This window comes from Piliocolobus tephrosceles, chromosome 7, assembly GCF_002776525.5.
Source record: "Piliocolobus tephrosceles isolate RC106 chromosome 7, ASM277652v3, whole genome shotgun sequence".
NCBI lineage: Eukaryota > Metazoa > Chordata > Mammalia > Primates > Cercopithecidae > Piliocolobus > Piliocolobus tephrosceles.
In genome coordinates, this window is record NC_045440.1 from 30,997,166 (window position 1) to 31,022,015 (window position 24,850).

The 24,850-nt window shown below is 38.1% G+C and overlaps 1 protein-coding gene across 21 annotated transcripts in view; it reads left to right on the forward strand.

Annotated features, from left to right (window-relative positions):
• The window catches only part of NRG1 (neuregulin 1), a 1,136,418-nt gene that overhangs the window by 1,106,663 nt on the left and 4,905 nt on the right, over positions 1-24,850 (forward strand). For 6 of the 21 annotated variants that reach the window (XM_031935850.1, XM_031935851.1, XM_031935852.1 and 3 more), the window contains 6 exons: positions 4,683-4,741; positions 11,442-11,465; positions 16,223-16,325; positions 18,160-18,286; positions 21,088-21,218; positions 21,980-22,186. In XM_031935850.1, the coding sequence (XP_031791710.1) occupies positions 4,683-4,741; positions 11,442-11,465; positions 16,223-16,325; positions 18,160-18,286; positions 21,088-21,218; positions 21,980-22,186 (651 nt within the window). Of the gene's footprint in view, positions 1-4,015; positions 4,084-4,682; positions 5,260-11,441; positions 11,466-16,222; positions 16,326-18,159; positions 18,287-21,087; positions 21,219-21,979; positions 22,187-24,850 lie in introns of those variants that run through there. The other 15 variants (XM_023214593.3, XM_023214589.3, XM_031935855.1 and 12 more) reach the window with 4 other exon arrangements.

The window sequence follows — 24,850 nt, forward strand, 5'->3', positions numbered from 1 at the left end:
TGATAAAATTGTTGATCAGGTACAGACACTGTGGTCTGATCTAAAGTTCATTTTCACAGACATTTTGTGAGAGCCCATTATGAGCCAGGCACTGTGCTAGGCATGAGAGATACAAAATGATCAGAATGTGATCACTGACAGGATGTGATCAGTGTGTCACAGATCATCACAATACAGATAAGTGCAGTGAACGAGGTCAGGATAGGGTGCAATGCAATGCAAGAGCCAAGGAGAGAATTCTCCCCAGAGCATAGGAGTGGGTGATGGGGAGGTGGAGGGCAGGGAAAGAGTGATGCCTAGGTTCAGAAAAAAAACTGTGAATTTTCACTCCATTAATAACAAATATAGAACAAACATGATCATATTAAGAGCAAATACTAAAATTTTTTAAAACCCTGATTTCCATCTTCTAATATTACTGATTAATGAAACAAATGGTATATACATATATATATATACACACACACACAGACGCACACACATACACACACACACACACATATATATTTAAAGCTACAACAAGTACTTGTTATTCAGATCCTTAGATTATTCTCAGACATAAAATTCTTGGAATTTGCTCAAACTCATGCCAAAGCTTATTGTTCAAAATCAGCTTTGATTTACTATTATTCTTATCTTCCAGGAAAGTGATGGATTTAATGTTTAACATACAATGTTGATAATAGAAATGTATCAGAAGCCAGTCTCCCTAGTCTGTTAGAAGTAATTCCATAGAGTTTCACAGAGCTTATAGATCAACTGGGTTTTCATTTGCATGTGCTTTCTCTACACAATCAATGCAGTGTGCAGTTTGCTTATGCAGAAACTATCTCAGTTTCTGCTTTTCCCTTCCATCTCATTTGGCAACAAATTTAGATGTCTCTGAAGGCTACATCCTTTTCTTGCTGAACACTTGAGTTGCTTAGGCACTTGCAATTTGTTTTACCTCAACAATTGTCTTAAAAATCCATTTTATCAAAAAGGATTTTTAGAAGTTCTTGAGTTCTATCGTCCCTGACTGGTAATGCATTCAGAAGAAATGATGTTGGGGTTTTCTAGCAGTGATTCCATGTGTTAGGATAAGTATTGTTTCCCAGAACCTTAGTGGAAAAAGAGGTCTTTGATAATCACTTAATTACAATGAGGCCCGGTACAGCCAAATAGCTTGTCCATGGCCAAACAGCAAGATACCACAGTGCCGAAAGACGGCCTTTGCTTCCCTTTTCCCAGTTCAGGGTACCTTACATCTTGAACTTTAATCTACAGCCACATCTCTTAGGGATTTTGTTAAAATGAAGATTCTCATTCAATAGTTCTGGGCTATGGCCTGCGTTTACGCTAACATGCTCCTAGGAGATGCTGATGCTGTCAGTTCTGAGTAATAACAGGGTCTTATAACACTAAGAAACAATGATGAGAAAATTCATCTCCCAAATGAAGATAAATACTAGCAAAAGGATAGTTCTGGTCGAGAAGTAGCTGGTAATTCCAAAAAATGACTTGCATACCTCAAGTAGTTCTAGTGTCACTATACCCAGTTTTCCATATGATTTTATGATAGAGATAAGCCATCATCTCATGCTAGCTTCCTAGGAAACATCATGTTAGAAATTCATAATAATTAGAAAATTGATTGGGTAGGATTTCTGACTCACTTTACGTAGTTGTCCTGTGCCCTCTGATCATAGAACTAATTATAAGATGCCTAATGACAATTTCCTTATAAATGCCTTCCTTCTCCTAAGGAACTCGTGATTCCTCAGCTATTTGTTAATTTCATGATTCTTACTTACATAGGGGCATTTCCTGCCCTGAGTGACTGTGTGGTGTGTGTGTGTTTCTCTCTTACACATACACACACACACACAGCATGTTTACATATCTTACACCATGTTCTTTTGTTAGAAACAAGTGAATTATTGTGTGCTCAATATGAGAATGTTAACTTTTATCAAGAATGCAAAGAAGCAGGATGAAATGATGATTATTGAATACATCATTAACTCTGGAAACACCTGCTTTAATTACAGCGTTTGTCTATATGAACTTACAGTCCTGGTTGAGAAACAAATAAAAACCCCATTTACTTCAGAAATGAATTTGTCAAATAAGTTATATGAAAAAACGTTCCCATGTATTTTTTCTTACATACATTCAATAAGAATGTGAAGAAATGGCGTCTTTTTGAGAAATGACCCAACCTCTTTTTTTTTTTTTTCTTTGAGACAGGGTCTTGCTCTTGTTGCCCAGGTTGGAGTGCAATGGTGCGATCTCAGCTCACTGCAATCTCTGCCTTCCGGGTTCAAGTGATTCTCCTGCCTCAGCCTCCTGAGTAGCTGGGATTACAGGTGCCCGCCACCACACCTGGCTATTTTTTGTATTTTTAGTAGAGACAGGGTTTCGCCATGTTGGCCAGGCTGGTCTCAAACTCCTTACCTTGTGATCTGCCCACCTCAGCCTCCCAAAGTGCTAAAATTACAGGCGTGAGCCACCGCGCCCGGCCAAGCTTATATTTCTTATTGATACATTTCTCTAGGTAGCTCTTCTTCTACTCCCTGCAGTGAAAATATTCTAAACAAAAATCATCAGTTTATTTATATGAAGGTGTTTCCAAGAGTTTAAAAGAGCCATGTCAATATAAGATGTTTGTTGTTTAAGCTTAAATACATATTCACAAGGCAAAAAATCTGGAACTGCTAGTATTTTATCTCGCAGGCCATTTTCATAAAGTAGGAGAATTACATATACCAAGTCATTTGGTGATTTGGCTTGAAGGGAAACCAAATTGGTTTCCCTATATTGGTTACCCTATATTGGTAACAAAGTACAGTTTTGTTCATATCTCTTTGATGCCAAAAATATAGTATGTATTCTTATTTACTCTGTAGAGAAAAGGGTTGTGTAAAAATCACTAGGTGTGAGCTACCAGAGCTAACTTAGGCTCTTTGCATGATGGTTGCTGTATAGATGAACTATTAATAATAATTATGACGATGGATGTTGAGGATTCAAAATGAGGGACTTTCTATCTGTAAGTATATTGCTTCCTAGAACCTTTCAGTGGCCCTTTTTATTCGAGGATGATACTGGTAAAATCAATCCTATTTAAAATGCTTTAGTTATTAGAGTAACAGCAACAAAAAATGGCAATTATAAAGAACTTCCATATTTAAGCACAGCCCCATTGCATGACCTTAAGAACAATATTGTATCGAGATTCTAGAATGCTGATAGGTAAATATATAGGAGTGAATAACATGTAACTTTTATACAGTTTTAAAAACAGTTTTACCTTAAATGCAAAATGACATGTATTAAGTACTTCTGCATAAGAATAACTGATCTAAATTTTAAAATGTATTTATCTTTGATTTGGGATAATACAATTAAGTGAAATTTGTCTTGATAAAAATCTGTTTCTAGTATCTTTGAACATTAAAAACAAGAGTTTATTTGTAATATCTTCTTAAAAAAGAGGGAATGTAGTTTTTCTTGTCAAAAATCATTATAATGTGAAAGTACTTGACTTCTATTGTTTAATGACTTAACTTGTAACATAAAACACCCATGAAATGAATACAAAATTGAAATAAGTATATAAAAGAAAAAGCTCAAGATAATTTATTGATAAGAGACAGGGATGGAATTATGTTAGCACTTATGAAAACCAGTGTTTTAACATAGTGAGAATCACTGTTCAGTGGCAAATAGGGTCATGCCACAGGAAAACTGACAGCTCTCTGGGGCTTGCCGCCTCTTATTCCACATTTCAACTTCACTCTGGTTAAATTTCAGTTAACCAATCATTTGAAGACTGAAGCAAACAACAACAAAAATCTGTAACCCACAGTTTTTGTGGGACATGGTTTTCTAAATGTTGTGTCTTTTCTTTTCTTTATATTGCTTGGTACCAGATCATTTTTAGGAATCTCCATATTCCGTAGGAGGAAAATTGCCAGTCTGAAAGCTCAGTGTCTTTAGCATTTTTTTTGTTTACCACATTTTTGCCCTCTAGGTGCCAACCTGGATTCACTGGAGCAAGATGTACTGAGAATGTGCCCATGAAAGTCCAAAACCAAGAAAGTATGTTAAAATAATCTGAAATTTGCTTTCTCCCCCAACTACAGCAACAATCACTACCACTTGGTGCTTTTACAGCTCAGTTGCAACTGATTCATTTTGTTCTGATTATGGCTTAACCTCTCAAGGCATAAACCCATTCAATATTACCTTATCAACTGTCTCTCAAAGTGGGTCCCTAAGTCATCAATTTACAAGAATGGCCAGTCACGATGGCCTGTGATGCTGACAAACCATTGCAGGCAAGCCAACCGAGAAACATTTTCTTCCAACGTGTGTGACCAAAGCCATCAAATGGAAAACTGAGATGAATAAAACGTCAGATTTCATTTTAAGGGGTTCCCTTTGAAAGAAGGCAACCACTTAAAATGCTGGGATCTTTCCATCATACCAACTGAAGAACTTCATTCTCTCCAAAGTTTTAACCATTTGGGGGAAGTGCCAGAGCCTGAAAGCCATAATCAGGGCAAAGATTCAGTTCCTGAGGGTGAACCCACCAAGTTTCAGTCAAATGACACTGAAGGAGCTTCTTTCTAGCATATATTCACCTCTTCTCTTTTTCTCTGTTTTTTCTACCATTGTTTTTTTGTTTCTTCTCTCAGGTGCCCAAATGAGTTTACTGGTGATCGCTGCCAAAACTACGTAATGGCCAGCTTCTACAGTACGTCCACTCCCTTTCTGTCTCTGCCTGAATAGGAGCATGCTCAGTTGGTGCTGCTTTCTTGTTGCTGCATCTCCCCTCAGATTCCACCTAGAGCTAGATGTGTCTTACCAGGTCTAATATTGACTGCCTCTGCCTGTCGCATGAGAACATTAACAAAAGCAATTGTATTACTTCCTCTGTTCGCGACTAGTTGGCTCTGAGATACTAATAGGTGTGTGAGGCTCCGGATGTTTCTGGAATTGATATTGAATGATGTGATACAAATTGATAGTCAATATCAAGCAGTGAAATGATAATAAAGGCATTTCAAAGTCTCACTTTTATTGATAAAATAAAAATCATTCTACTGAACAGTCCATCTTCTTTATACAATGACCACATCCTGAAAAGGGTGTTGCTAAGCTGTAACCAATATACATTTGAAATGATGGTAAGTTAATTTTGATTCAGAATGTGTTATTTGTCACAAATAAACATAATAAAAGGAGTTCAGATGTTTTTCTTCATTAACCAAACAGTTTGCATTGAGGCAATTTTTTTTAAAAAGCATCAAGTAGGAAAATTAAAAACAAACATTTCACAGCAAATGAGATATCCTGGCTTCTGTTTACGTTGCTTAGGGAACAAGTAATTCAGGCACTAGTTTAAACAATGATTTATTTATGTTAGCATTTCTTTATGTTAGTTTCAAAAGTAATTTAGAATAAATTAGTTACTGTTATTTGTTTAAATATTTATTATTTTGAGATATAACAACTCAACTATAGGATAAATATGTGTGTGTGTATGTATGTGTATATATATATATATATGTAACTTAAGGCAAAACTGGGAAATTTGAATAGATGTTCGTGGCTTCATGAAGTTTTGAACATCATTCCCAGAAGACCCAATTCACATTGTACATAATTATATAAACCAAACCATGTATTTGTCCTATTGTGAACTGGGTTTATAACTTCTGATCCTGGAGCTTTCAAAACAGTGCATTTAAAATGCATATCATGTAGTTATCCATGTAGATGAAAGAATGGCAATTTTTCTTCTGTAAAGGTTCAGAGAGCAAATATTTTAGGATTTGTGGTGGCACCATCACTGTCACAACTCAAACCTACTATTGTAGCATGAAAACAGCAGTAAACAATGCATAAAACTGGTGTGCGTGGGTGTATTCCATTAAATCTTCATTTACAGAAGCAAACAGTGGGCTGGATTTGTCAACCACTGATTTAAATTGTCAACTGCTCATCCTGAAAAATATGTCACATAGCTTACTGCAGTTTAACTTCATCTAACATAAGAAACAGTGATATAAGCTGGTTATTTAGGGGTCCTAAAAGAATCCAATTTACCCTTGTTCTAATGCATGCAGAGAATAAGTTTCTGTAATTCCTGTTAACAGTCATAGAGGTTTCCAGAATAAATTCTATTATGTTTTATGGTAAGATTAGACCCATAATGTGCAATCATTTATTTAGGGAGGTAGTATTTATGTATTTATATAGGCTACATATCAAAGACAACTTCCTAGGCCATTTTCTGTTGTGACAAGTTTGTAAATTGGCATTGTAAAATTTCCAAACAGCCTTCACTTTATTGACAAACATTTAAATAATATGTATTTAGTAGGGAGAATTTTTCTATCCACAGCTAAAGCAAATAGCTTGATTTAATTTTTAAGTTAATTTTTTAAAGATAGGATAGAAAATAAAAATAAAAGGGAAAAATAGAATGTAATTTAATACCTTAAAGCATTTCTCTTAGAAATGTGTATTTGTATTTAAATAACATAGATTCGACAAATCTATGTGGCTAGATAAATACAGTAAAATCCTACTTTAGATTTGAATGACAATTCTCATCACTTAAGTTACATCTACATTTTTGGTGTTAGTGTTTTACTGTGCCTTGAAGGCAATGTTCAGGCACTATATAAACAAAAGCATTAAAAAATGAAGCTATTTGACAGTATAATTATGTAGTTAGATCTGACAGAGAAAATATTTTCAACTTCTCTTTTAGACCATTTGCTTTTTCAGAAGATATCATTTTAAAATAGCCACTATGTATTTGTGAAGTTCAGAGTGTGATTCCTTAAATAAATTCTTTAGTACGCTTTCAATGCCACTTTTGGATGACATCCAGGAAAACGGCATTCATATTTAACCTGATTTAACAAAGATTGATTGCACATTTATGAACAATATATATAATGGCTGTGCAGCAGAGATGCCTCATGTCTGGAAAAGCAAGAGCTTCCAATCAGAAATTGCTTTCCAGTGTTGTCTTACCGAGTTAATGTTCTAACCTCTATGTCTTAAATTTTCAGTTTTTATCTCTGCAAACCCCTACACAGAAGGCAGAAAAATAAATTTGTGCTGCTCTAAGAACTTTATGTTCAAGTAGCAATGAAAGCCAGAATAAAGATAGAGAATGTCACCATAGTGACCGTTTTAAAATTTAATTGTTTGTAGTCTTAAAGTCTGGAAAACATAAATTTTGAACACAAAATGGGAAAAGACAGTCCCTAGCTTCAAAGAGAAACATTCAAAACTTACCACACTGCATTTTCAGTTGAAAAATAACATTCTAAAGAATGGATAATTTTTTAAGTTTATTAACATGAAACTTACATTATTCAGGTTTGATACAGTGATTCTGGTCAGAATGTCCAGGGGCCATTTACTGATTTATAAAAACTGACTTAAAATATGAAAGAGAGGGACAAATGTATATTTTATAAGGCAGCCATTTGCCTTGAAATACAACATTATATTTATAGTACTTTCTAGGAAAATATTGTCAAGGTTAGTCAGCTTCAAATTTGACCTAACCTGACACAGAATTCCTAGTTGAAAAAAATTGTGTTCATCAATATGTGGTGTGGGGTGTGTGTGTGTGTTCGTGTGTGCACACATATACATGTGTATACAGGCACTCCATAATCAATGTATAGATTTTATGGCAGAAAAAAGGAAAAGCACTCATACTTTGAATAGTTAGGGGCAGTACAGAGCAAGTATGTCATATATAAACTAACATACAGTAGGACCTAATTATAGACTAGCTCAAATTTGGAATATTTTAAACGATTGTAATTTTAGAACTTTTAGGAACATTCTCACACTAAGCAATTTAGCAGATATCCTTCAAAGTAGTTTTGAATCACAGGTTACTAGTGCATCCATCATTTGCATGGATTTCTAAATGCAACCTGTTGAAATTATTCTTGTTTATCGAACATGCATCTTGCTAACAGTAGAATAGAGAAACACTTCACCTGTGACAAAATTGCCATAAATTGCAGCCACGTGTTAGTGAGATTTTACTGTGTGTGTGTTTATGAGTGTGCTTATGTGCACATGGAATTTGGAACTAAGGAGAAAGTCTCCTGTTAACATTTCAAAGGGCCCAGTGACACTATGGATTGGCATATGTGAAAAAAAAAAAAAAGTATCTCCATTTTATAAAGGTAAGTCTAAAATGAAAAGACAGACACAAAATTGGTCCTGTTCAGAATTGGCATTGACAGAACTCCTTTCGAAATCTCAGCACTACAGAAAGTCAAGACTTTAAGATTTTAAGTCTTTGAGATGATTAGCCTAAACAGGCCCAAGATGTTAAAGAGAAAAATCCTAAATGTCTTCAAATGTTAACAGAAACCATAATTGCATGGGTATATATTTTTTGTTAAAGAAAGTTGTTCTATTGTTCTTTTCTTTAATGCGATTGAAAATTTAAATTAACCTACAGGTTAATCAGTTTTCCTCAAGCAATTATAAAATCCTAAGACAAAGGATTTGTGAGTCAATATTTAATAGTTTCTGAAGGCTTTTGGATTTAGATTAATTTTTTTATATTGCTCAGAGCACAGCCAGAAATCACATGTAGAAAAGGAAACTAGATTGTTTACAGTAAACTTTGTGTTTTTGAATTATTAATTTAATTTGAAAAATGTAGTGGCTAGGCAGAAGTTCAATAGGAAGCATGTGATTCTTAATGAGCCCAGGCCAACATTAGATTAAGTAGAACAGATAGAAAGTAATAACCTTTTCATAAAATGAAAAGTGCTCGTGTATTCTGCTTTTTTTGACTCACAGTGAAAGAAATGTAGCTACCAATAGTAAAAATAAATTAGAGCAGTATTTGCTCTGGGTCTAGTATGACTGATGCATGTTCCCTCTGCTTGTTTCCTTGTTAGGGCTTATGGCCAGAAGAGATTCCAGTTTTAAGTACCAATTTCCCATTGAATTATTTGAAATTGGAGCTGCCTGATATGAATGACTTCCCGCGAAATGAAATTATAGTTAGGCTGACAGACTTACCTATAAAACTGTAAATGCAGTAATATGTATGCATGGGCATGCTACTAATTTTATTGAAGACTTAACCAAGCTTTCTATGCAACTAATACAGATCATGAGCAGTGTTCACGTAGGCATGGAATCCTGACTCTCTGGAGAGAGTTTCTGTAGACATCACTTGATTTTAACCCTTAAATTATTACTGACTGGTAGGAGAAAAAGGAAAGAGAGGGAGGGGGTTCTAGAAAGAAAAGCTGAGTCCCACCTTCATGGAAATGAGTAAGAAAATTTATTATTGACTTCCCTGGAAAATGAATGTTTTCATGTTGATGTTCCAAAGTTTGTATGAAGAAAGCAAATAGGAAAAAAAAAACGACCAATTTTTGACCAATTGAGTGTTGTACGGAGGCAAGAGCAATTTATCTGGATTTGAATAAATTATTTTTGCTGTGAATATTGTGCAACCAAATTAATCATAAATAAATCCCCTAGCTTTTAATTTATGAAAAAGATAGCTTATTTGCTTGTGTACCCTGGACCCAAGGCAGAGGAAACTATTATGTATAGTACTTCCCACGATCCTTGTTATGCAGTGTACTTTTTGATATGTGTGTGTGTGTCTGTGTGTGTGTGTGTGTACTTAAAAAAAATCTGGGAAGCTTCATTTCCTTAAAGGGCAGCAAGTTTTTAAATTTTCAAGTATCCCCAGAGCTTACAAAGTTTTTCTGGCCGTGAAAGTAGCCAAAAGTAAACGAGAATACAACAAGTGGCCCAGGGTACATCTCTTGATGTGTCTGCTACACAAGCTGTTAAGCCCTTCTGCTGTTAGCCACAGATTTCACATCTCCTTTACTCCCCAAGGACGCCCAGTGAGGCATGTGTTTGTATAAAAAATATTTTGTTAATGAAAAACTAACATGTCCAAAGTCACTAAACAGGTCCACGGCAGAGGCAGGACCCGAAACCAAGATGATTCCAGCACACTCATCTCCTGCTTTTTCCTTCTCTATATGAGGTACCCAAACACAAGGTTTTGTAAGAGAAACACCCCTCCACGGCATTTTTTTCAAACTTAAGAGATACCTTGCCATATCATTGAATAGCCCTTGTATCTCTTGAGGCAGTGATCAAAGAAAGAAAATGTAGATCTCAGTTGATATGCTGTCTCTCCTTCCCACCTGCTTCTTGACCACACACACGTGCGCATGCACACACACACGCGTACACACACACACACACACAGAGATAAAGGAAGTCCTAGAGCCTTCCATGTCATGAAATTTGATTATCAGTTTTTGTTTTTTTTTTTTTTTTTTTTTTGGACTTGTTTTCTCCCACTTCCTCATTGGAGCCTCTGCAGGTTCTGCTGTTCTTGCAATCCTGGAGTCTCCAGAGTCCCAGCTGCCAGGATTGCTGGCTGTTGGCTCATACCTGTGCGTCTACTTCCCTGGGCAGCCCTGCAGATCCTCCGAGTGGCTGTGAGAATGGGAGTCCAGCATTCTGGAGAAGTGATTTCGCTGACTCTCTCTGTATAAAGGAGTAATAAGTTAAGATGAAAAACCCTAGGAATTGGATCTTTCCCACTTATTTTTTCTTTACAGTTTGAAAAAAATGAGGCGTAGAATTGTCCTATGCCGCACAGAACTTATATGAGAAAAACTGGAAGGAGTCTCCAAGTGTCCCAAACCCCTGTTTGGGGTTTTGGGGCGGAAGCGTTTGTTGCTTTCTCTGAATGAAACAGACAAGTGATGAGAAAAGTGGAAGATTAGAAGAAGTAAAGGACATACAGCTAAGAAAATAAATATACAACCAATGAGCAAGAAGTATTCGAGGCCAACTACTCACAAACAATGAAAAATCTAAGTCCAACCTGATAGCATTTTCAGACCAAATTACCATCCTCCTGCCTTCTGCTCCTGCCTCTGCCCATGGGTGTCTTTGGGTAAAAAATTTATTAATTAATTAATTTTACTTATTTTAATGAAACAAAATTCACCTCCTTGGAACTTTGCTTCTGCCTTTTAAAAAAAGGAATGAAATAGTATCAAATGCCTTTTCTGATTATAAAAATTATCCTTCCATTCCCACACAAGGAAATAGTGTAAGGGATAGTTCAGTGACAGAACTTCTCCCTCAGTAAGATCTTTTAAGGGTTAATAAAGACACAATGTGCTGCTATTTTGCACACCTCATAAAAAGAGACGTTCCCTATGTGGACTCACAGAGGCATACCTGAGCACTGCTTCTTAACCACGCACCATTTGTCTGGTTCAACGTGCACGCACAGAGAGCCATAATAGTCATGTGTAATGTGTTTTGGAGTGCAGTGTATTGCTCTTTTCTGAAACTTTTTCCCTTTCTTTCTTTTTTTTGTCAACTTTCTGCATTGGCAGAGCATCTTGGGATTGAATTTATGGGTATGGACCAATCATCATTCCTTTTAGCCTGCAGAATTTAGAGCCTATGAGCTGAAATCTTTTTCCCTTCCTACTCTTACCTTTCAGTTCCTAACTAATTTCCTTTTTCTTTAGAAGGGATCATACAGCTATAACAATGATTTCTCTGCGTTCAATCTATGATTAGTTTACTGAAATGTTACTGAGTGCAGCAGGTTTTAGATTCCCAAGCATCCTTCACTTAGAATTTAAAATTACCCCACCTGCTACAAATTCACATATATCCCACGCTGCTTAACCCACTGATTGGATCTGGCTCTGCTGTTATATAAAAGCTGGGGTAAGTAGTAGTAGCACATAAAGGATACAGGGGAAATCCACTCAGAGTCCTGAGAACAAAAGACTTTTTAAATCCATCTGCTTAAAAAACACACAGCATCTTAGCCTGGTAGGATTTTTGGCATACAATGTAAAAATCATCTATTTAATATAGACAGTGTAATGTATATAGAAAGCCCTTACATTACAACACAATATTAAATGCACAGACTTGAATTACTCAGATTTTCTGGAGATACTCAAGCACCACCCTAGTCAACTTCATTATCTTATAAGAAGGAAATAGAAAACAGAAAGAAAGCAGCCTTGTGCTATTTTAGGTGGAGATTCCAGTGGTAATGGAATTAAATTTGAGTCATGAAGATTATCCAGACAAGTAATCGAATAGAAAATTTCACACTGTAAAAGGAAAAGAAAAATATATGAGTACACAAGATTTGGACACACTTTTTTGGAAGTCCTTCATCCTACATAGTTGGGTCTGAAGACCAGTCTCTGGGGAGCAAGGAGCTGTGCTACCTTCCCAGAGACTCCACAGGGCCAGGCCAGTCTGTCTTTCTCAATGCCACCTACAGTCCTGGACCATGGTTGGATCAGTGACACAATGTCCTGATTCACGGAATATCTGGTCCCCATCCAGCTGGCTTCAGGGACATCATGCAGCAGGGGCATGCTACAGCCACTGCCTTCTTTTGGATGATAACATCACAGGCTGCACATGATGTAGTTTCCAGACTTTGTGGGAAATGAGGCAGTTGCAAGCTCTAGCAGCTACAGGGATTACTCAATGGGTTGCCCATTTCTTCCAAAAAAAAAAAAAATTCAGGAGTAAACTATCAATTTGATGAGAAGCCCCCAGGTGCATGTGAATGGGCCTTTGTGCATTGCAGAACATCTCCCAAGAGGGAGAAACACAAAGGGGAGCACCTGTATTACTAGGGAGCACATTGTGTACTTAGGGGAGCTATCTATTGGAGTTTCTTCCCTCGGGGGGAAAAAATTATCCCACTTCTGCAGGATTATTGGCCTATCCTGCAGGGAGGGAAAAAATTCTACCATTACCCCATATCCTTCTATCCTTAACAGCATATTTCTCATTTTGTAGCTGGAGGGTCTGACTATAGAAGGTATTGTTTCTGTCCCCAACAGTAAAGCGAAGGATAGTTCAGATACATAACTTCCCCCTCAGTAAGATCCTCTATGGGTTAGGAAAGACATAGGGTGCTACTATCCGCATGCTTCTCAAAGGTACAGTTTCCAGAGGCTCATAGTTCCAGGCTGGCTGGTGTACTAAACCAGAACATTGCATCCTTCAGGAAAATCAGACCTTAAAGGTCAAGTACAACTCAGAAAGGTAAGGGCTCTGTTTCTTGGCCAGGCCAGATCAGACTAAAAAATGTGCTTGATCTGGAAACATGTTAGTCCAGCCAAACCATGAAGACTCTGGGGCATTTCTGCTCACTGAGAGACAGACCCACCGATCGGAATGACGGACTCTTGTTTTCAGCCCTGTCTGTCTCTAATTTGCTCTTCCCCAGTTGACCTGACACATAAGAAAAAAATTAATATGGGGAAAAACAGGTTAAAGAATCCATTGTTTATATTATTTTTCACCAAGTATTTTTCCTTGATCACATTCATAGTGTGGGATCACCTGATTGAGCCAAACCGTGAAAAATTCAAATAGCAATGTGGATGAGAGTTGTAGTGCATCTGGTCAATGCTGATGTCAATACAGGATTTTAATCCCACGTCTGTATTCTATGGGCCTTGGCTTGAATCAGTTCGTTTTAGTGCTGTTACATTACCCTTTGGCCTTTACTGAGCTACCTCTTTATTTCCATGAAATGATCATTTTACTGGAAAATATGTGTCTGCCTACACAGCATAGAAAGAATGCACCCATCATCATGCACCATATGTTTCCAAACGCAGCTCAATCTATTCTTCTGTAATTAACAACCAAAAGACAACTTGTCCCAAGAATCCCTGAGAGTAAGCATGATGCCTTTTTCCCATTTAGCCCTTGTCCATGTCCCCGTTTTTGAAGTTTGCAGAAGCAGTTTCCCAGCTTCTTTCTAAAGATAGGATGTTAAGATGTCAGTGGAAAAGAACGACCACAGGCTTGCCCATCTCCAAAGAAGAAAACAGTAGAGTAAGGAAAAGAGGACAGTCATACAGGGCGTTCATCTCTTGGCAATAATACCTACACTCCTACTTCTTCACCAACTCCTCACAGCCCAAGGAACTGTGCTCTGCATCCTGGGTCCCAGGGAGAAGGACCAGTGGGGTGACAGCTGTGCTTCTTAGACATGTATCCTAAAACCTGATCAAGATACCAAGATCAGGAAGCGAGGCTACAGCAGCAGCATCAACCAGATACCCCATAGAAATTAATTCCCTGTCCTGTGACTCTGGGGGAGGGGAGGCACAGACACACGCAATTAACATATAAGCACTCACGTTCCTTGTCCTCATCTAACTTTTGCTGCACACACAAAACAATCTGTGACACCAACGCAATATTTCCCGGTACATTGTTTCACCGCAATGCACCAGCCGCTTCGCTTTCTAATTGTGGCTTCCACATGACTGCTAGCTTAGATTAGGAGTTATGCTGTATGGAATGACCCTTCCAACTTTGCATCTACCTTTTCTTCCCACCCAAGCATTTCCTCCCTCTGGTTTTCTTTTCTTTCTTTATTTTTCCTCCCTTAGTATCAGGCATGCTGTGCCAGGGACTTCAGATGGCTCCTTAACTTTTAACCTTGTTTTCCCTTCCTCGGTCTCTCTGTCATTCTGTCAGTCTGTCTGTCCCCTTGGTTTGTTTTTCCTTTCCACCTCCAACCCCTTTGATTTGTTTTTGTATGATCTATGCAGCATTCTAGTCCTTTACCCACTGACTTCTCTTCTCCTTCTCCTCCTGTTAATAATCAGTGCTATATTAATTTGATTTGACAATGTTCTTGACCTGTTCACTGGAATTTGATTATCATGGGCTCGGCTTGTAGGAAATGTTTCATTTCATGATAAGGTTCACTGTATCCTAGAAATTAAAATTCACTTTTTCATTTCAAGAAAACTTCTTGCAAGCTGCCCTCTCTCAAAAGAGAAAAAGGTGTAGTTAAAGGTGTAGTTGTGCCACTGCAGATGTAATATGGAAATATGCTTTGTGGGTCCCTTGTTGATGTCCAGATAAGTCAGCTCTGTTTAGACAGTACTCCCCAGTTCTTGACCAACTTATTGATTATAATGGCAAGTGAACAGCTTACACTGCTGTCGAGTTCTCTTTCTGAGTGAACTTGTGAAGATCTTCCAATAGATGTAATTAGACTCACTGGAAGCTCAGGTCCTAAGGGATCAGGGTCCCTATTAAATCAGCAAATCTTGTTAAGAACCTGACCTACCTTAGTCTAATCAACTTATCCCCCAAAGAAACTAATTCGAAAATAGAAAAACTTCTATGAATTAGAGACTGATTGCATTTTGGGTGCAGTAGTTATCTTTAGTTCAAAGTTCTAAGCATCACACTTCCTTAGCATAACCTACATTAGCTCATTTGCCAAGTTGGCCAATGTATGAATGTGAACTCTATTCCAAATCACACATCATTTATACTGGTGACCTCTTTGGACAAATAAACTTGTTCCTAAGTCCAATTGGTGGAGTAATTAGAATTGTCTTCCAAAGGACAAGTCTCCACTTGGGCCCATAACTGTCCTACCCATCACGTGGGATTTTCTTTGATACAGTGCCCTGATACCTCATATTGTATTGCTGCTTGTGTTCACATTTTACTGTTAAATCACAGAGAGCCTGACTCAATTTACTAAGTAACTACAAGCCAAGTTCATGTTTGCAAATGTCTTTGAATTTAATATATTTAAGTTAGAAAAGACTCTTTGTAAAGACCACTGGATATAAAGTGATGATATAAAATAGCCGGGAAATACAAAAAGGCCAGGAGCTGAGGGATAACGAAGGGAGGAAGGAGGAAGGGGAGGCCCCAGTAATGCCAATCCCAGCTCCTTTAATTGATGTTGATTCCTGTTGTCTTTGCAAGAGCTTTTTATATTTTATTTTGCAAGAGACTTCACAAAAAAAAACTACAGAGTTTTAACCAAATAGTTATTTTATAATTAATGTTTATGATTTCCGATTTACTATCAACTATATATATATTTATAGCTTATAATTAGAAGTAATTTTTGAGTATAATATTAGTATTGTAAATGGCCCCAGCTGGCTTTGTTATTTATGTTCAAAGCATAGTGCAGAGCATGTTGTACATTAGCTATGTGTGTAAACATAAGGAATTGTCATGTATTTATTTTCTTGTGAACATGGACAATGTCATGCAGCATGCCCACTGTTTGGTTGTAGTCAGTCCTGGCAAGTGGAAGTGACCTGTGATGACATCTGCTCTCATCCCTTTCCAGAGGCAGAGGAGCTGTACCAGAAGAGAGTGCTGACCATAACTGGCATCTGCATCGCCCTCCTTGTGGTTGGCATCATGTGTGTGGTGGCCTACTGCAAAACCAAGTAAACCTTCCTCCTCCATGCCTTTCTCTCTCCCTCATGCAGAGACAGCTTAGATGGCCAGGGCTTTGCAGAATCTGGGCTCCACAGCCTAGTCTTGGGGATAAAAAAAAAAAAGGAAGGGCGGGGAGGATTATTTCCTGTGAATAATCCATTTAGAGGATGTCTCCTAAACACAGAATATTCTATTCATGTGAAAGTGCTGTAAATATTTCTGTCCAATGTCCACAGCCCCTGAGTGGATAAAGGGCTGGAGGGACAGGCTTGTATGGAAGTTATGTGTATGGGTGGGACGGAGTGAAGGTACCTCATTCTAAAAGGAGAGGGAGGGTAACAAAAGTCCATTTGAGGGGTTTAGTATAGGCAAGTTATCCCCAAAAGAAACTAATATGCACCTAGAAAAACTTTTATGGATTAGAGACTGACTGCATTCAGGGTGCAGTAGTACCTTCAGTTCAAAGGACTACTGAGAACAAGTCCAATTTACAAGATAAAGGAAACCTTTTGTGGTATCTGAAATGCAGTTTTCTGAGTTATAGTGATTATTTTTAAATTCTATCTAATTAGGTTGCCAGTATGAATGCTCTCACAGCGTGAGATGTAAAAAAGGAATCTCAGGGGAGGAAAATCAAGCAAAACTTTCTTTGAAAACGTAAAAGAGAAAACATGAGAATAGATTTGGGTTCCCTATGTTTGGCCTTGAAGTTTGGTCCATGTTAACAAATTCAATTGCTATGTGACATGAATTCTCTTCACTTTTCTCTCCTACATATAACTTACATTTCAAGCCTAATATAATGTTAAATTAACAAGGTTTTTAAAAAAAATGTTACTGCACGATACTCTCTTGCCAAACCATCCATGGGAATATTTTCATAATCTGAATGTTACACTGAGGAAGAAAAATAATATGCTTTTATACCACAAAATCCAAAGCATGGATTGTATTTTCTCAATATCCCGTGATTTAGTGTGTTGCCAGAATTAAGTGATAGAGATAAGCCTTCCTGGAATCGACCTGGTGAGTCTCATTAGATTCCATCTCAATATTTGCTGCCTAATTACACAAAAAGCGTTACCAGAGTAGGAACATGTTACAGGTGTGCCAAAATCCATTAGCAAAATATGTCCACATTCTCACTCACATACATAGCATACACTCACAAACATGCTAACTGTGTATATTCAAAACTCAGTTCATTTTCTTCAGAGTCCCCAGGAAAAGCTATAAATGAAGTCACTCTTATAAATGTACATTTTTTTTTTTTTCTGGTTCAAGTGATGCTCATGCCTCAGCCTCTTGGGTAGGTGGGACCACAGGTGCACGCCACCAGCCTAGCTAATTTTTGTATTTTATGTAGAGACAGGGCTTCTCCGTGTTGCCCAGGCTAGTCTCAAACTCTTGGATTCAAGTGATTCTCCTGCCTCTGCCTCTCAAAGTGCTAGGCTTATAGGCATGAACCACTGCGCCCAGCCCAGCACAAATTATTATCTAAGACAAATAAGTGTCCATTTGTAAGACTTAGGCAAAGATGGATTGATTAGGAAAGTTGGGATTTTAGTCAATTATCAACTTATTTGTGTTATCCTCTTTTTTTCTTGTCTCTCGGTAAAACAGCTAAATTACCAAAAGAATGCCATGTGGATTTTAAAATCTATTTGGTAAGGATGTGTGGATTCACTTATTCTGGGATAGAGTGGACACACTCCCTTCCCTCTTCCTCATCAACAATCTGCTGCCTTGAGCTACTCATAGCTGTCGGTAGAATAAAGATTTGGCTCTACTATGAAATGTGAATAATCGAAAACAAATAAATGCTCCCTTTCTTATGTCTAGGAAACAGCGGAAAAAGCTTCATGACCGTCTTCGGCAGAGCCTTCGGTCTGAACGAAACAATATGATGAACATTGCCAATGGGCCTCACCATCCTAACCCACCCCCCGAGAATGTCCAGCTGGTGAATGTACGTTGACTCTGGCCAGTGGAAAAAACTGAGCCTCTCTCCTCTGTTCAGACGCCTTGAAGTTTATTTTCGAAAGCTCTTAAGCTTTTAGCTGCTGCCATTAATCACCATGGCTTCCAGGAATCCAGGTTTTTGCCAGGAGAAAATAATGGGAACATTTTTTTAAAGTGGATTTGGTTACTGTAAAATCAGCACATTTCCTCTTATAAAGTGTTCATTAAGGAATTGGAATAATAGTGTTGGGTTTGTTCTGCAAGGAGGCCATAGCTGGGGCTTGTGTGGAGAGAGTGGGTAGAAAGCAAAATTAATAGTACAATAATCAAAAGGAATTTTTTCATATATAACTTGGAATATATGAGGCTACTCCAGTCTGTAACTGATTAGTACAGATAACCGAGCAAAGAGCTTTAGAGTTATCTTCTTAGGGCAATTCACAGTACCTGATGATTTACTGATGATGATTTCCAAAGGATTCTGATTTCCTTTAGGGCATGGAAAGGTCAAGTGACTTATCAAACACGCTTCTCAGTAGCAAAAGGAGAAGAGTGTCATGCCAGCTTCTTCCCTGGCCCTTTCTAAATGACATTAAGCCCTCCAGATGAAATGTATCCATCATCATTAAAATATTTTGTTCATACTGTACCAAACACTCAGCATTCAATTTTTTAAATACAACTAGATCATAGAATATTAGGTTCTGGAGAGTTTGAAGGTATTATCTTTCAAATCTCTCTTTTATTTACAGATAAGGGCCAGAGCTGCACTATCTCTTGGCTTTTGGAGTATTGCTCTTTCTATTCCAGCAGCATCCTTCTTGTTTTCAAATTATTGCTATGATGTATGGTTTTTTTAATACACAAAGCTTGAAGATTTTATTGTAGTACCTTTTCTATCCTATAGAAAAAGGCATATTTTGAATGGAACAGATGTATCATAGACCCAACTATAGAGTTGGTGGTTACTAAACTATCAGCAAGTCTTGTAGCAAACACCTTCGAGACTTTGTTGGAGCAAGGTGCTTATAGGTTAACATACTCTATTGCTTTTTCACACCCTAACAGTGTTCATCTCAATGTTCTACACATGTGATAATGATATTCACTACAAAAGGAACTACAATCTGTCACTATGCATGTTATATAAACGGTAGAATGACTGCCTGGATTACATTTACTGCTCACATTGTGTATCTTTGGCCTTTAACCTTTCTCAACCTTATTTCTTCAATATAAAAACAGACCTAAAAATAATACCTACTTCAGAGACTCCTTGTGAGCCTTAAATAAGGTAATTTGCATAAACACTTAGCCTTGTGGCATTTAGTGAATGTTCAATAATTGTTAAGTATTATTTTCATTAGATGCACTGAGCTTATGTTGCCTCCCAAGAAGCAATAGTGAAATGGTGCAGGGACTAGAAGTAGGTCACTGTGTATCCTTTCCTCAAATCAAGCTAGCTGTATTTCCCAGGAAGATCCACATGGAATAGCCTTTCCACTAAGAGAACCAGCTAGAGTTTCAAGCATAATTCAAGCTGTGTATTTTTGGATCTCCGTGAATATTTTTAGAGCCCACAGACCATCAGATTATAAAGTGCCTTATTTCATCAAAAAGTATGCCTTTCCATTGGTTTTCCTATTACTTAACTCAATTTGGTGTAAATACCAACAACAATTAAAACACAACTTCAAAACGGGCCTCCCTCCCTAATAGAAACAGTAAAAAATATTGTGGTTTACTGATGAAAATAGACTCTGACTAGGCGCGGTGGTTCACGCCTGTAATCCCAGCACTTTGGGAGGCGGAGGTAGGCAGATCACCTGAGGTCAGGAGTTTGAGACCAGCCTGACCAACATGGTGAAACCCCACCTCTGCTGCAAATACAACAATTAGCTGGGCATGGTGGCACGTGCCTGTAATCCCAGCTACTCGGGAGGCTGAGGGAGGAGAATCGCTAGAACCCGGGAGGTGGAGGTTGCAGTGAGCTGAGATTGCGCCACTGCACTCCAGCCTGGGCAACACAGCAAGATTCCATCTCACAAAAAAAAAAGAAAAAAAAAAAAAAGAAGAAGAAGAAGAAAAAAGAAAGAAAGAAAAGAAAGTAGAATCCATCTGCATTAAATAGAAATGTCCTCCATATATTATGTGCTTTGTCAAGATGTATGCATTGACAACAGTTGTTAAGTCCCTCCAATTTTCAGTAGCCCTGTTAGCCCTACCACTGAGAACAAGTTAAACATTTCAATGACATTAGTAGGACAACATGGGCACTAGGAAATGGAAGGAGAAAGGTAGGCCCAAAATATAGAAGTTTTAAGTATTTTTTTCTAGTACTTTGAAATTTGAAATTACACAAACCACCTGTCTGCTTCTATTTCACTCAGATAGCATTTAGCCTTCTTCGACTTGCAATAACCATGAAACAAATGAATATTGGATGGATATTTGTATGGAATTCTAGTCATGTTATTCATTTAAAATAAAATAGAGGAAATAGGACTTTTGCTGATAAAATGTAGTTGGGATGATGGGCCATACATTGGATGCACATCCAGAGAGGTTTTTTTGTTTGTTTGTTTGTTTGTGTGTTTAACTCTATTCATCTAATCTAAAAGCCACAGTAGCCAGGACAGGATTTTCCATCTGGCTGTTGAGGAAATGGAATTTATTACAAAGCATCTGTACAAAAATAGATTTGTGTGTTTGTGACAGTGTTAGTGTGTTTATTTACATGACAATATTAGTACCTTGACTGACATGAATCTACATGAATCTTAAAGTTGTGTCTCTTTGTTTATCCAGCAATATGTATCTAAAAACGTCATCTCCAGTGAGCATATTGTTGAGAGAGAAGCAGAGACATCGTTTTCCACCAGTCACTATACTTCCACAGCCCATCATTCCACTACTGTCACCCAGACTCCTAGCCACAGGTATGAGAATTTAAAAATTCCATGGCTTTTCTCTCAGAATGAATTTTTGCACATAGCCTTTTGATACCACTGCCTAAGAAAGGACGCAGTGAAATGGATGATCTTTGGGCAGCAACAGGTTTTGAAAATCAACTGGCTTTGCCCTAATTCCTGCATAAATTTAAGCCTCAATTAGGTAACTCCACAGGGCCATTGTTTCCCATTCCTAAGATTGTCTTTACTCATGCCCTGCTACTCACCGAATTGCTACACTAGGACAAGTCTGTTTTTGTCTCTGCGTAATACTTAGAAGTCAACTTCTTTCAATAATTGATTGCCCTGGGAAATGCACATGAGAATTGGTTAAATAGCGGAACCCTAAATTCTCAAATGCCCTGGCGATCCCCACCTGAGTGCACTTACTCTACCAAGACCAATGCTAGATCTCCAAATGTAGCTCATACAAGGAAATGTTTCTTTAATCTAAGCCACTCAAGAACAGAGACACTATAATTATACAGTAAGGAGTGGCATTCGATAAATATTTATTGAATGAGTGATCAAGTGAATGTACTGTATACTTACAAAGCCAATCTGAATCAAGATCCTCTGTATAGCAAATGATCTTTGTGGCTATTCTATTCGGAGACAAGTGATGTTGCAGTGAGCTCTGGATGCATCAGTAGTTTGAAACATTTGTCAGAATCCATTCCTTTCATTTCCATTTTTTGCATATAATTTTTGAATGAAATATCTCATTGCCTCTCTCATTTCCTCCGCAGCTGGAGCAACGGACATACTGAAAGCATCCTTTCCGAAAGCCACTCTGTAATCATGATGTCATCCGTAGAAAACAGTAGGCACAGCAGCCCAACTGGGGGCCCAAGAGGACGTCTTAATGGCACAGGAGGCCCTCGTGAATGTAACAGCTTCCTCAGGCATGCCAGAGAAACCCCTGATTCCTACCGAGACTCTCCTCATAGTGAAAGGTAAAACCGAAGGGCAAAGCTACTGCAGAGGAGACACTCAGTCAGAGAATCCCCGTGAGCACCTGCGGTCTCACCTCAGGAAATCTACTCTAATCAGAATAAGGGGCAGCAGTTACCTGTTCTAGGAGTGCTCCTAGTTGATGAAGTCATCTCTTTGTTTGACGGAACTTATTTCTTCTGAGCTTCTCTCCTCGTCCCAGTGACTGACAGGCAACAGACTCTTAAAGAGCTGGGATACTTTGATGCAGAAGGTGCAGCACATGGAGTTTCCAGCTCTGGCCATGGGCTTAGACCCACTTGGGGTCTCAGTGTCCTCAGTTGTAACATTAGAGAGATGGCATCAATGCTTGATAAGGACCCTTCTATAATTCCAATTTGCCAGTTATCCAAACTCTGATTCGGTGGTCGAGCTGGCCTCGTGTTCTTATCTGCTAACCCTGTCTTACCTTCCAGCCTCAGTTAAGTCAAATCAAGGGCTATGTCATTGCTGAATGTCATGGGTGGCAACTGCTTGCCTTGCACCCTATAGTATCTCTTTTATGAAATTCCAAGAAGGGTTGAATAAATAAATCTCTTGGATGCTGCGTCTGGCAGTCTTCACAGGTGGTTTTCAAAGCAGATCCTGCCTTCAAGATGGCCCTTTATTCCAGAATGTTTTGGCTTTCCTTTGGGGAGATTGGGTTGGGTTGGGGGAGTTATAGCAAAGGGAAGATGAAGAATGGAAGAAAGTAAACAAAAAGATATTAAATAGTAATACTGAATTCATAGATTCTCTTTCTCCATTTTCACCTGAGCTGGAAGATGACCAGTATTTCTAGCCCATCAGTAAGCTGTTACCTGTTCCTATTTGTTTGCAAGTCCTCTGGGTTTTACTTTATTTTATTGTCATCTCAGGCGAATCTTTGACCATTTACTAAAAGGTTTAGATAATGTCAAATCCGTGCTTATGTGGTAGTTACATGTGTGGAAATGACTTTGATACAGTCTTTCCACTCTTGGATTGGGAAGTACTTCCCATAAAAAATAACACATTCTGGGCTTGCAGGCCTCTTGCTTACTTTTGCAAGGGCCTTTCCTTCCAAATGATATTTTAGAACTTTATGGGATTTATGAAATCAGAGGTAAGCTATTACCTGTTTGTTTGCAAGTCCGCTGAATTTTATTTTATTTATTTTTATTTTATTGTCATCTTAGTCTAATCTTTGACCATTTACTAAAAGGTTTACATAATGTCAAATCCATACTTATGTGGTAGTTCCATGGGTAGAGATGACTTTGATAGACTCTTTCCACATATGGACTGGGGAGTACTGACAATAAAAAAATGACAGGCTGGGCGTGATGGTTCACGCCTGTAATCCCAGCACTTTGGGAGGCTGAGGTGGGTGGATCACGAGGTCAGGAGATCAAGATCATCCTGGCCAATATGGTGAAACCCCGTCTCTACTAAAAATACAAAAATTAGCTGGGCGTGGCAGTGCCCACCCAGCTGTAGTCCCAGCTACTTGGGAGGCTGAGGCAGGAGAATTGCTTGAACCCAGGAGGCGGAGGCTGCAGTGAGCTGAGATGGCGCCACTGTACTCCAGCCTAGGCAACAGAGCAAGACTCCGTCTCAAAAAAATAAAACAACAACAAAAACAAACAAACAAAAATTCTGGGCTTGCAGGCCTATTGGTTACTTCTTCAAGGGCCTTTCCCTAAAAATTATATTTTAGAATGTTGTGGAATTTATGAAATCAGAGGTTTCCCTGCAACTAATCAATGAAAAAGTAGGCAGGGTTTAAACTGTTTTAAAACGTTAGTCCTAAATTCATTTAATTTTTTTTTATGTATTAAGGAAGTCTATCCATTCTATTTCAGTCTGTTTTTGAAACATGAAAAGGAAGTTAGAGATGAAATCATTCTTCATCACTACAAGTAATATTTATCTTTAAATGTTGACATCTCCTTGCTGTGCTTGGCTTCCAGATAATACCTAGGACTACAAAATATTCCTGAACCTAGAGATTGTGGAGAGAAAAGATAAATCACTTTAATATGTTGGTTGAATTTGAATTAGCATTTCTCAGAGAGCTTAATTTAAGTACCCCCAAAGCCAAAAGTCTGAAGACTCAAGGCCCACATATTTCAATTTCTCAGGCACGTTCCCAGTTTAGAGGCGGTTAGCTCTCATATCTGTATCACTGCGAATCATGGAGAAGCAGCGAGGTTCATGGGTTTTCTGTTCCTGTTAGCGAGAGTTCAGATGATGGCACTCCGTGTCATCTCAGGTCATGTCAAATTAGACTCTGTGAATGCCAGTGTGAAGAAAAGAGTCATTTAGTGTTGTGTGTTGTAGCATTTTTTATCAAAAGCTGAGAAATGTGACTCTGAATAAGCCACGTCTTCCTCAGTGCCAAAAGTCAGGACTTCTTATATTGCGGGAAGAAAGCATGATATGGTGAAAACAGTGTGCTTGGTGGCCTGATGGCAAGAGTCACTGAGCATTATCAGGCATAACATGATAGAAGGTAACATGGTACAGCCAACCTTTGAGGCATCATGAAAGAGATTAACCAAAGACTGATATAGTTGTGGGTTTTGGAAGAGAGATAGACCAAAGATTGGACATAACCTCATTGTGATAACTGTGAAGCCAACATTAGGCTCTCTCAGGCTTACCTT